The 13,678-nt window shown below is 34.3% G+C and overlaps 1 protein-coding gene across 1 annotated transcript; it reads left to right on the forward strand.

Moving 5' to 3' along the window:
• Window positions 1–2,260: 2,260 nt before the first annotated feature.
• LOC122423736 (NKG2-A/NKG2-B type II integral membrane protein-like) lies at window positions 2,261–7,552 on the forward strand. The gene is made up of 5 exons (XM_043441072.1): window positions 2,261–2,469; window positions 2,856–2,954; window positions 4,081–4,253; window positions 6,891–6,991; window positions 7,313–7,552. The coding sequence occupies exons 1-5, from the start codon at window positions 2,283–2,285 to the stop codon at window positions 7,428–7,430; spliced, it is 678 nt and encodes a 225-aa protein (XP_043297007.1). The 5' UTR covers window positions 2,261–2,282; the 3' UTR covers window positions 7,431–7,552.
• Window positions 7,553–13,678: the final 6,126 nt, after the last annotated feature.

Raw genomic sequence — 13,678 nt, forward strand, 5'->3', positions numbered from 1 at the left:
AAAGGAAATGGCAACCCACTCTAGTGTTCTTGCCTGCAGAATCCCAGGGACAGGGGAGCCTGGTGGGCTGCTGTCTATGGGGTCACACAGGGTTGGACACGACTGAAGTGACTTAGCAGCAGCAGCAGCAGCAACAATTTCTCAGAGGCATTTAAAAATGGAAAATTTAAATAACACTCTTAGAGGTCCATTTGTCCTTTTAATTAGAGTCTAAAGTCTCCTATTTTTTGAAGATGTGTGATAAGCTAAACTCTCTTCAACTAGCGTAAGTGTGAGGATTTCCTGTTCAAACCTAAAGTGACACATTGATGAAAATCAATATTTTCCATTCTTGCTTCACTCTGAGCCTTCACAGAGCAGTCTGTGAAGATCACAGACATTGCTTATTCTTGTCTGGTTTTAAGTTTTTAAATTTCTCCTTTTGTTACCAGCTATAGCAGGTCTCTTTTAAGAGACAACCTGATCTGCACACTAAAGCATGCACAACTTCCTGGCCAACAGAAGGTATGTGTCCCTCCTCTCCTGTCTCTCTACTAGACCATCTCACTTAGTGGGAACTAACAAATGTTAGAGGTGATGCAACTGAGGTATAGTAAATATACAACAAAATCAAAGTAGAATATTGTTGTTGTTGTTTTTAATAATTTGGTATAAAAAGCAACCATAAAATACCAAATATTGGATGATTTCTCCAAGTATTCAAATTATTGTCTGTAGAATGCTAGTCAAGTGAATACACACATGCCTATTTGGGTGTGTATATAATATTAAATGAAACTTATTGACCTCATGATAGGGAACAATTATTTTTGGATTTTATAATCAAAACTTATAGATGGTAAGTTTTTTTGTATAATAATGTGTTTATACATATTTTGCTCAACATCTATAAGTAGATTCTTGGAAAGAAATTCATTATATAGCAAAGGCCAAACATAATTCCTCCTATATGTATTAGATTGAGCAAAAGAACCCTAATTTTTTAATAAAATTAAAGATGAAGTAACTTCCTAAAGGCTAATTTAAACTTAGTTGTCATAATTAAAGTATTTTTTAAAAAATCAAACATTGCATTAATGATATGTTATACTAATTAAAGGTACTTACTGATACAAATCAGAAATAGTACCATAGAAATGATGACTAAAATAATAATTAAAACTGATAATTACTGAGAACTTGTAAGTTCCAGGTTGAATGCTCAGTGTTACATACATTATATTTTGCATAAACTTATTTCCATTTTATATGAACAATATAGGTTACCAGATATTAAATAACTTTTTGAAGGTCACATTTTATAAATTTCAGTCATAAATTAATTTTCAGATATTTCTGACTACCACATCAATTGTCTGAATTATTAAGTTATGTTATCTGGATTTTTTTTTAAGTAATTACCATCACCTATACAGCTAAGATGACCTTTACTAACTTTGACATCTATCAGATCTTTCTGGAAGTTTGAACCAACAGTATTCTTCCATAAATGACCTACACTTGTTTATCATTTTGTGGGTTCAGATATTAGCCTTTAAATCAATTATCAAATACTTTTGTAAAATAAGTATTTTTTTTGTCTTTTCCTATTGTTTTATTTTTCATACTACTTTGTTATATATGTTTAATGTGTCATGTAACATTTTCCATTTTGCGTGTAACATGGAAACATATATTACATGTAATATATGAAGCATTTCCTCAGTTTTTAATGCTTTCTCAGAACTCCTCAACCATTTGAAATAAAGACCATTTGGTATCCCTTTCCATCAATAAATGTAAGTCACCAAATAATGTAATTTAGTGTAGGAAATTATTGTATATGCCAACATTACTCTCTCCTCATCTTTAAAGAGCTGTTTTTAACCATTATTAAATTTCAAAATTATCATAAATATGGGTGAATCTCTCTTGTTAACAGAACATTTTAATTTTAATAAAAGCACTATGATGGTTTTAAAATATTTCCGTGGAGTCTGACTTAATAAGGATATTATTGTTCATGAGCTTCTTATTCTTCCCTAATTTATTGCTTTTCATTGTTTCAATCAATAATATATGTGTCAAATATAGAATATCTTTTTTCAAAAAATCATTCTATTGTGAAAAACTTGTTTAAAGTTCTAAGGAATTTAGAACCAGGCTTTAAGTTTGTTCAGCTGCTAAGTGAGCACTAAGCTCTTTGCCCCGCCCATGTCATTGTACCAGGGTTCTTATCTCAGAAACACCACTCAACCTCTGTTCACTTAAAGCACAGTCCTTGATCTCACTCAGCTGAAGAGATGAATAACCAAGGAGCAATCTATGCAGAACTGAAGGGAGTCAAGAACTCAACGAGGCAGGAAATAAAACCTAAGGTTTCTAAAAGTTCCATTTCAATGACTGAGCAGGAATTAACATATATAGAATTAAATCTTCAAAATTCTTCTCAGAATCTTCATGGGAATGACAAGAATTACCACTCCAAAGGTAAACACTTACTAGATACACAATGGAACTGTTCTAGGATGTGCAGTTGGGGTGCAGAGGTGTGGAGAAAGAGTAGGGGATAAGCTCACATATTTTTCACTTTGAGGAACAGAACTTAAAGCTGGGTATGGGATTCTGATGTGAAATCAGAGGACTACTTTTATTCTGCCATTACTATAATTTGAAGTCTTTGATCAACGACTCATGTAGTCTTATATTTGCTGAAAATGCAATGGTATATTCTGAGAGAAAGACTACAGTGGTCAAAATGGGTTGGGGTCCAAGTTTATATCCATTACTCTGTGTTCGTGTGGGTTCTCGTGTATGTAAACTCTAAGCAACTGTACCCATCACTCCTTTCTCAGTTTCCTTTTCTCTCCCTGCAGGTTCACCATCACCTCCAGAGAAGTTCATTGCTGGGATCCTGGGACTCATCTGCCTTGTCTTGGCGTCCATTCTGTTGACAGTGATCATTGTTACTCCCTGTAAGTACATTTTTGAAAAACTCTAAGGGAACTTATCACTTTACTGATGGTCAGTGCCGCTAAACATTTCATAATATTTTAGAATGTGCCTATCATTAAACTACATGCATTTAGAATAAATGCAGTATGTTATTCTGAATTTGTCAGAAATATACAACACAGGATAATTACAGAGAGCATGTATATGTATATTCTGATTTCATAACTCAAAAGCATGCTTCAGGAGATTTAAAGATCTTATTGAGAATTACAAATTAATTCTTGAGATTGGTTAAAGCAAATACTGTAAGATGTGGTAAAGTTTGTTCCGTTAGGTTTTTGAAATATTTTTTCCATCAAGTCTTCATTACCTAATTAATTTTTCTTGGTAAATCAGTTTTATTTCAGATTACTCTAATTCTAAACAATAAACTGAATTTCAAGCTCATAAACTAAAATCATTATGATTTTTTAAAGCAATATTAACTTTTTAATGATTAATTTTGTAGCTACTCTAATACAGGAACAGAATTACTAATGTCTCATAACGAGGCTCCAGAAAGGTACATAATGATTTTCAAAGTTCTGATATGAATACAATTCATTTTTGTCTCTATCTTAGGCTAGTGAAAATAAGAATAGATTTGGGGATAGAACATAATTTATAAAATCAGGCAATAAACATTCATAAATAAATGATTACAGGAGAGTTCTTTTCCCTATGCAATAATATGATCACCATATCCATTTTTGGCAATTGGCTATAATTTCCTCCTGCTATAATATGACAGGAGGACTGTCATATTATATATATGTGTATATATATATATATATACACAAATATATATATATTTGTCTGTCAAATAACAGACAAATAATTTTGCTATTCTAAAATAGAAGTTTCATTTCTTGATTTTCAGGACATGTAAAGAGAAGATATTTCTATGTGTTTGCTTTATATGGGGACATATATTAGAGACAGACCCTCTCCATGAATATATGAATGAGATTTGTTTTATATGTACTAGCCTTGAGGATGCATAGATACATTATTTTATTTATATATGTATATACATACATATGTTTATATCTATGCATATATGTAAGTTAATTTTTTATTTTTCAAATTCAAATTGTTTTTTAATAGTAATCCATAATCGTTCTTCAGAATGTCATTGTGGTCATTGTCCAAGAGACTGGCTTACATATTCCAACAACTGCTATTATACTAGTTTGGAAAAAAAATCATGGAATGAGAGTGTGAGATCCTGTGCTACTAAGAATTCTACTCTGCTTTATATAGATAATGAAGAGGAAACGGTAAGATATCAAATGTTTCCAACATTTAGCTAAAGGCTTGATTCAGTGAACATTACATTTGTTAGGATTCACTTCTGCTTTCGTATATATTTGTAGCTTGTTTATTTTAAGGTCTCCTAGTATTCCATTAAACAATGGAATATAACTTTATGATACTTTCTTTACGTTTTTATACCATTAATCCATGTGTGGTAATTTCTGGTTCTTGCTTTTCATAGAAAACCATGTTTCTACAAATGCTATTAAATTCTAAAATACAGGTGTGCTATCTAATTTTACCATACATCAAGGAAAATAAACATATGATTTTGCCTATCAGTTCAGTTCAGTTCAGTCACTCAGTCATGCCCTACTCTCTGCGACCCCATGAATCACAGCACGCCAGGCCTCCCTGTCCATCACCAACTCCCGGAGTTTACTCAGCTCATGTCCATAGAGGCGGTGATGCCAACCAGCCATCTCATCCTCTGTCCTCCACTTCTCCTCCTGCCCCCAATCCCTCTCAGCATCAGGGTCTTTTCCAATGAGTCAACTCTTCGCATGAGGTGGCCAAAGTATTGGAGTTTCAGCTTCAACATCAGCCCTTCAAATGAACACTCAGGACTGATCTCCTTTAGGATGGACTGGTTGGATCTCTTTGCAGTCCAAGGGACTCTCAAGAGTCTTTTCCAACACCACAGTTCAAAAGCAGCAATTTTTCGGTGCTCAACTTTCTTCATAGTCCAACTCTTACATCCACACATGACCACTGGAACAACCATAGCCTTGACTAGACTCACCTTTGTTGGCAAAGTAATGTGTCTGCTTTTTAATATGCTATCTAGGTTGGTCATAACTTTCCTTCCAAGGAGTAAGCATCTTTTAATTTCATGGCTACAATCGCCATGTAATTGCACATCAGATCATGGAATAGAAGTTTCAGCTTCCCATTAGGCCCACCCCTCTGTAATATCTTATCACTTCTCCATCACCTTATTTACTCACTGTCCTGACTTTTGATACTATAGAATCTCTTTGATTGCTTTTGAATCATATACATGGAATCACGTGTTTGTGCTTCATCGTTCAATCATGTCTGACTCTTTGCAACCTCATTAACTTCAGCCTGTCAGGCTCCTGTGTCCTCGGAATTTTCCAGCCAAGAATACTGAAGTGTCTTGCCATTTCCTACTCCAGGACATGGAATCAGACAGGTTGTCCCTGTCTCATCACTGCCATATGATACTTTGCAGTTCCTCCAAATTTTTGCATTTATGTGAAGTTTGTAAATTTCCACAGCTCATTGTGTGAATTCAACATTTAAGATCCATTCTTTCAATGCCTCTGTGTGGAGATGGAGTCTTACACCCTCAGGGATAAAGAGGCTTCCTAGCTTCAGTAGCTTTAGTCAAGACATCCCCTTTGCTGGTCCCACGCCCACCCCTATCCCCCAGCCCTAGTGTCTCTCAGTGGAGGAAACAGAGGCGATTTCTCTGCCTGCTCCTTGTTCATAAGTGTCCTGATGGACCACCTTGTAAGGCTCACCTGGTGTTGCCCACACGATTCCCTCAACACACAGGAGGAAAGGCTAACCTGTGCCACCCCCAACAGCCAGGTTAGGCATTGGGTGTTTGGGAAGTAAGAGGCCCAGGTCACTTTCACCTGGTTGGTGGGGAGATATAAGATGCCCCTAATAATCATTCCCTCACCTCCCACCTTGTTCTCTCATCACGGAGAAGTGATTAGAGATTACAGAGGAGTGGGGCTGCTGGGAAGTCTCAAGCCACATCACCCTTCTCTTTCCACCTTTCAGAGTTCTCCGTTCGTGTGTCTTTCATTAGTTCCCATGTTTACAGTTGAACTTAGCAGGGAGGAGCAAAGAGAAATGAGTCTCTGACCCCTGTCTGGTCCACTGGATTCCACTAACACGGAAACAGATGGCTTTGGGGTTTATCTAGTCAAAGAATGGTGTCAGGCTCAGATAACCAAATCTTCGGCTCTCATGTCACTTATTTTCTCAATTTCATTTCCTTAATTTCCCTCTAAAACTGAAATTCTAAGACACATATAATAGTAGAGAAATCCACTGATACTGTCACAATATCCAGAAAAATGAGGGTCATGGAATCTAAAAACTTATTTAAGCATTGCTATGTGAGTTTTGACATGAGGAAAAATAAAATTATATGAATCAGAATTTTCCTCATTGCACATATTCAATTTCTCCACTTTCTTTTCCCTTACGCTTAATGTTAGATGTAGTTCACAGCTGTATCCCCAAGTTGTTATGCAAGCTGTATTCTTTTGTGGGATCTCTATAACTAATTCATGTCTTTGTAAATATTCCCTTTATTAAGTGGCTGTCGGAAAAATAAGGAATTTTCCTCATTAACATTAGAACACAGAGAAACTGATAAGTATAAATGTTGAGTTAATTTTGAATCAAAAGTACAGAAATTGGTTAATATTTATGGCACTATTACAACTTCGAACTTTCAACTCTTATGTTTTTTAGCTTTAGATTAGAATCTAACATGCTCAATTTGTTCAAAGAATGAAAGATCCTATGAAAGAGCACATCCTTTGAATTGCATTTTTAAAATTAACAAAAACATTTCATAATGACTATTTAAGTGAAAATTCTTTATTTTGGGCTAGAAATTTCTGATGTCCCTATCAATTATATCATGGATTCCAGTCTCTCGTGAAGGCCGTGGTCATTCGTGGATGTGGCTCAATGGTTCAACTTGCAAACTACAGTAAGTTTGTAAACAGAATGCTATCTAGAGGAGGAAAAATACAAAAGAGTAATATTTTAAAAATAATATAAATATGTTTGTTTTAGTCGAATTATAGAAACCTGGAGGAAGATATCGAAAGTTAATAGAATGTTGATACCAATGTTGAAAAATAGGCTACTCTGTAGCCCAATTTCCTAGTAACAAGCTCTTACTGAAATTTTATTAAAGACTTCATTATCCATTTTCAAACTATCTTCTATTACAGTTACATGGAAAATGCTATTGTTTCATGAGTCGTCTTCATAGACTATAACAGAATTATGTATTTTTCCATAACAGGATAAGAGACTATTTACCTGGTGAACGTAACTGTGCTGTACAAGATTTATGGAACATAAGATCAGAAGACTGTCAGGCTCCAAATGCATATAATTGTAAGCCTAAGCTTGAGAATTAAAATACAAGTATGGATGCTGTTCGATAACTTGATCTTTTATAAAATGGAAATAATATTCTGATTGCATAAATTTTAAAATGAATTATTTTATTTTTTCTGATAATGAATGTTTTTCAAAAACAGTTGAAATATAATAGTGTGTGCTCATTCGTTCAGTTGTGTCTGACTCTTTGAGACCCATGAACTATAGGCTGTCAGGCTTCTCTGTCCAAGGAATTCTCAAGTCAAGAATGATGGAGTGGTTCTAATCCCAGATTTTTAAGGAATTTTCACACTGTCCTCCATAGTGGCTGTACAGGTTGCATTCCCACCAATAGTGAAAGAGGGTTTCCTTTTCTCCACATCCTCTCCAGCTATTGCTGTTTGTCGACCTTTTTATGGTGGCCATTCTGACCGGCAGAGACGATACCTCATTGTATTTTTAATTTGCCTTTCTCTAATAATGAGTGATGCTGTGATATGAGAAAACTACATATGTTTTCATGTATTTTATTAGCCCTCTGTATACCTTCTTTGGAGAAATGTCTGTTTAGTTCTTTGACCCACTTTTTGATTGGGTTGTTCATTTTTTTGGTATTGAGCTGCATGAACTGCTTGTATATTTTGGAGCTGAATTCTTTGTCAGTCGTTTCATTTGCTGTTACTGTCTTCCATTCTGAAGGCTGCCTTTCCACCTCGCTTATAGTTTCCTTCCTTGTGCAAAAGCTTTTAAGTTTCACTAGGTCCCATTTGTATTTTTGTTTTTATTTCCATTTCTCTGCAAGGTGGGTCTTGCTGTGATTTATGTCAGAGGGTGTTATGCCTCTGTTTTCCCCTAAGAGTTTTAATAGTTTCTGGTGTTAAATTTAGATCTTAAATCGATTTTGAGTTTATCTTTGTTTATGGTGTTAGAAAGTGTTCTAGTTTCATTCTTTAACATATGGTTGACCGGTTTTCCCAGCATTTGAATCAGTTCTAATGAGGTGGATGAAACCACAGCTTATTATACAGAGAAAACTAAATCAGAAAAAGAACCATCAATACACTATGTTAATGCATATATATGGACTTTAGAAAGAAGGTAACAACGATCCTATATTCAAGGCAACAAAAGAGACACAGATATAAAGAACAGACTTTTGGAGTATGTGGGAGAAGGCGAGGGTGGGATGATTTGAGAGAATAGCATTGAAACATGTGTATTACCATATATAAAACAGATGACCAGTGCAAGATGGATGCATGAAGCAGGACACTCAGAGCTGGTGCTCTGGGACAACGCAGAGGGATGGGGCAGGAAGGAAGGTGGGAGGGCTGGTTCTTGGATGGGGTAACACACGTGCACCCATGGCTGATTCATGTTGATGTATGAGAAAAATACCACAATATTTTAAAGTAATTATCCTCCAATTAAAATAAATTAATTAATTTTTTAAAAAGACTACTGGAGTGGGCTAGCATTTCATATTCCCTGGAGGATCTTCCTGACCCAGGGATCAAACCCTCATCTCCTGCATTGGCAGGCAGTTTCTTTACCACGAGGGCCACCTGGGAAATCCCATTGAAATATCATACACACATTCAAAAATATAGGTATCATTACTTTTGTGTCTCACTTTTTTTGCTCAACAGTATGTTTATGGCATTCAAACTTCTAAAAGATTGCATATTGTGTGAGCCCATTTCCATGTAATATCAAAAACAGGAGTAGAGAGACCAAAAGTAGATTAGTGATTACTAAGGGTTGTGAAGAGATGGGAATAGGAAAAGACTGCAAACTGATTAGTGATGAATGCTTTATAGATTTTGATAGTAGTGATGGCTGTAAACTGTGAATAATTTTACAATCATGGATTTATATATTTTAAATGGATACATTTTATGCTCTGTAAATTACACCTCAATAAAGTTTTTAAAAACTAACTGCTTTGGGACTGCATTTAATCTTTAAAATAATTTCTGAAATAATTGCCTTACAATATTGACTCTTCCAGTCAATATCATGCTTTATCCTTCCAATCAATTAGGTTTTCTTTAAATTCTCCCTATTTTATTGATCAGTTTTTATTATTTCTTTATTTGTGTGACCCTGTTCAGCATGTGGTATCTTGGTTCAGTGAACAGGGATCGAATGCCCAATCCCCGCACTGGGAAGCAGGTAATCCGAACCACTGGACCACCAGCGAAATCCCCCTATAATATTTTATAGTTTCCAATACTGAAATTTCACACAAATATGGACATTTCATAGCCATGCTTTTCTAAAGAGCAATTTTGTTTTTAAATTTGTACCGGTGGTTGCTGCTGCAAAGAGAATTGTGCCCAATCATTTCTCTGATTATATGTATTAATTTTATCATTTCAAATATATATTCCTCTGGATTTTTTATATAAATAGATAGTGCATCTCTGAATAATCACGTTTTATTTCTTCCCTCCAGGTGCAATAACTTTTTCTTGTTATTCTTTTCTTTTTTCCTGTTTTTCTTGATTTTGACTTATTTTTACCCAATTGGCTTTTATTTCCAATGTTGAACAGATGGTGCAGTAAAGGTCGTATAAGTATCCTTCCTATACTGGGGGAAAATATTTCAATATTTCATGCTCAAATAGGAGGTGTTTTTTTGTTTTTTTTTTTCATATACCTTTCTAACATGAAAGCAATTCCATATTATTCATAATTTTCCTGTAGGTTTTATATGCAATCAGTCATGTTACCATTTTACTATATTCCTTTCAATAGAATGAGAAAATTTTTAAATGTTTTTGAAATATCTCTTTCCTTCATTGTTGACCAATTGTACATTCCTGAAATAAAACAACAAAAATCATTCTGTATTTTCCTCCTTTGAAAAATCACTGCATATATCATATTTAGATTAAGATGATTTTCTTCATCCATTATCACAAAGAGTTTGGACTGAATCCATTAATATTGTGTAACTTGACAAGTTTTGTTATCAAGGCTCTATGGAAGTCTCTGTTTTATGGTGGAAGACCTGGCATAGTTTTAAGTTGTTATTATTCACTACTGTTACCATTAGAGCTCCTAGAATTTTTTGCAGGAAGGTTTACACAGTGAACTTAATATATTTAACACATGTTAAGGTTATACAGGTTTATAGTTGTTGTACTACATTTGGTAATTTGCATTTTCTAGACATTCTATTTCATATAGATAGTAAAATGGCTTCATAATACAGCTTTACTGTCTGTTTAACATCCGTAAAAACCATAATGGTTTTGTCACGTTTCAGTTCAGTTCAGTCACTCAGTCATGTCCAACTCTTTGCAACCCCATGGACCACAGCATGCCAGGCTTCCCTGTCCATCACCAACTCCCAGAGTTTGCTCAAACTCATGTCCATCGACTCGGTGACACCGTCCAACCATCTCATCCTCTGTTGTCCCCTTCTCCCACCTTCAATCTTTCCCAGCATCACTGTCTTTTCCAATGAGTCAGTTCCTCCCATCAGGTGGCCAAAGTATTGGAGTTTCAGCAGCAGCATCAGACCTTCCATTGAATATTCAGGACTGATTTTCCCCAGGATGGACTGGTTTGATCTCCTCCCAGTCCAAGGGACTCTCAAGAGTCTTCTCCAACACCGTGGTTCAAAATCATAATTATCCAGTGCTCAGCTTTCTATATGGTCCACCTCTCACATCCATACATGACTAGTGAAAAACCAAGCTTTGACTAGACGGATCTTTATTGGCAAAGTAATGTCTCTGATTTTAGTATGCTGTCTAGGTTGGTCATAACTTTCCTTCCAAGGAGTAAGCGTCTTTCAATTTCATGGCTGCAGTCAAATCTGCAATGATTTTGGAGTCCAAAAAAATAAAGTCTCTCTCTGTTTCCATTGTTTCCCCATCTTTTTGCCGTGAAGTGATGGGACTGGATGCCATGATCTTCCCTTTTTGAATGTTAGGTTTTAAGCCAGTGTTTTCATTCTCCTATTTCATTTTCATCAAGAGGCTCTTTAGGTCTTCGCTTTCTGTCATAAGGGTGGTGTCATCTGCGTATCTGAGGTTATTGATATTTCTCCCAGCAATCGTGATTCCAGCTTGTGCTTCATCTAGCCCAGTATTTCTCATGATGTACTCTGCATACAAGTAAAATAAGCAGGGTGACTATATACCTTGATGTACTCCTTTCTCAGTTAGGAACTAGTCTGTTGTTCCTTGTTCAGTTCTAACTGTTGCTTCTTGACCTGCATACAGATTTCTCAGGTGGCAGGCCAGGTGGTCTGGAAGTCCTGTCTCTTGAAGAATTTTCCACAGTTTGTTGTGATCTACACAGTCAAAGGCTTTGGTGTAGTCAAGAGAGCAGAAGATGTTTTTCTGGAAGTCTCTTGCTTTTCTGATGATCCAATAGATGTTGGCAATTTTATCAAGAACAAAGAATCAAATTGCTAACATCTATTGGATTGTCATGTTTATATAGATACAAAAGATTCATGTTTTCTCTATTCTCCAAGTGTCATTTATTGATTTTATTGTCTTTCAAACAAAAATAACTTTGACCCTTTTATTCTCCTCTACTGTAATTTTTTCTTTGTCCTGATATTTCGTATTTGCTATTTTCTTCCTTTGTCTTTATGTCAATTACCTTAATTTCACCAAAATTGCTTTTTCATTTCACGTTTCTTGTCAAGCGTGCTCAATTTTCTTCTTTCTTTAATTTTGTTTTTAATGTATGCATTTAAGGCAATTAATATGTTCCAAGACAGAATCTTGCTGTTACATTTTCCTTTTAATTCACATAAAATTATGAAATGACTTTGGATTTTTCCTTGGTTCATATGTTATTTAGAAATAGATTACTGAATATAAAACCTGATAAAAATTTCTAAGTTTTGGTTATTGACTTTTATTTTAGGCAAACTAGTTGGAGAATTTTCATGAGAGTGAAAATACTCTGTATGTCTATTACATATGGCTGATGTAACTATGAAGGCAATCTGAAATGTTTATTTCTTCTAATTAATTAAAAATTAAATTTGAATATTCACATTTCAAGTGCCCACTTGCCAAACTGGCTGGGGGCTAGTGTAGTGACACTATAGTTCTGTAGCCTTTTTAGTAATGTAACTGGACTTAGGAGTATATAGAAAATTTTTGGAAAATGTCCATTTTTGGAAAATGAACTTAAAAGATAAGAATATTCTATGTTAGTGTATGTGTTCATATATGTACTGGTTAATTGTCTAGTTTATATGTACTGGTTAATTGTCTAGTTTAGATATTTCTATTGCCTACTACTATATCTGCTTGCTTGATAAGCAGTGGTGATAAATTGTTTAAATCTCCATTATGATTGTTTACTTATGCATGATTTTCAAATCTGTGTTGAACTTGTACTATTCAGTATGTACATTTTTTAATTTCTAATAGCCTAGATACTCAATGTATAATTATTAAACAGGCTCCATCTTTTGTAACGTGGTTCTTGCTTTTACTGTGAGAGTACCTTAACTAAAGCAGTTTATATTCTTTTTCTGTACTTTCTTGTTCATGGCTTTTAATAAAATAACATGGCTCACTAAGCTAACAGTTATTAAAATAACTGTTTTACATACATAGCTGTGTTAAACAAAATATTTTAAAATATAAACATCCTTAGAATTTAAATGGAAAGCTATTCCATATATATTTCATATAAATTAAGATTATCATATGTTCTATTTACATATATTATTTTTTTACATATATTATTTATATATAATTACATATAGTTAACACTTCAGTATAATATACTGTTACTTTGAATTCTATATTATCTTGCTTTCTTATATTTCACAATAAATATTTTGAACTTTCCTTTATAAGAATTTATAAATTTAATATGTCTTAGTTCTATAAGTGCCCTACATTTTACAGCATGCATTCTTTACTTAATAGTCTAGTAAATTCATACTTTTGTACTTTTCTCAAACGATGAAAAGATACAATTTCTCTCTACTGTTCACTGCTCATGCCATTTTTGCTCCCTTGAATTCTAATATAAACATATATTCACAATTTGATACTTTACCATTACTATTTTACCTGTCAATATCTATTTGGATATACCACATAAGTTATTTTCTTCAATTTGTCTTTCCTTTCTGCATATCCAAATTTTCAACTAGAATAAGAGTTTCTTCCTTATAAGACCTTAAAATGTTTCCCTTACATAGAGTCATTTGGTAATTTTGGCAATCTCCCTCCATTTGAAAAACGTCCTTGAAAATGAATCCATCTAGCCATCATGTTATAAGGATATTTTC

This window comes from Cervus canadensis, chromosome 21 (assembly GCF_019320065.1).
Source record: "Cervus canadensis isolate Bull #8, Minnesota chromosome 21, ASM1932006v1, whole genome shotgun sequence".
Classification (NCBI taxonomy): Eukaryota; Metazoa; Chordata; class Mammalia; order Artiodactyla; family Cervidae; genus Cervus; species Cervus canadensis.

What these genes read in the sequence shown, in the direction of transcription:
- LOC122423736 (XM_043441072.1), top strand. Translation starts at nt 2,283, where the DNA reads ATGAATAACCAAGGAGCAATCTATGCAGAACTGAAGGGAGTCAAGAAC. An exon ending in CAAGAATTACCACTCCAAAG is followed by an intron (nt 2,470 to 2,855) that starts GTAAACACTTAC and finishes CTCTCCCTGCAG; the next exon opens with GTTCACCATCACCTCCAGAG. An exon ending in AGTGATCATTGTTACTCCCT is followed by an intron (nt 2,955 to 4,080) that starts GTAAGTACATTT and finishes GTTTTTTAATAG; the next exon opens with TAATCCATAATCGTTCTTCA.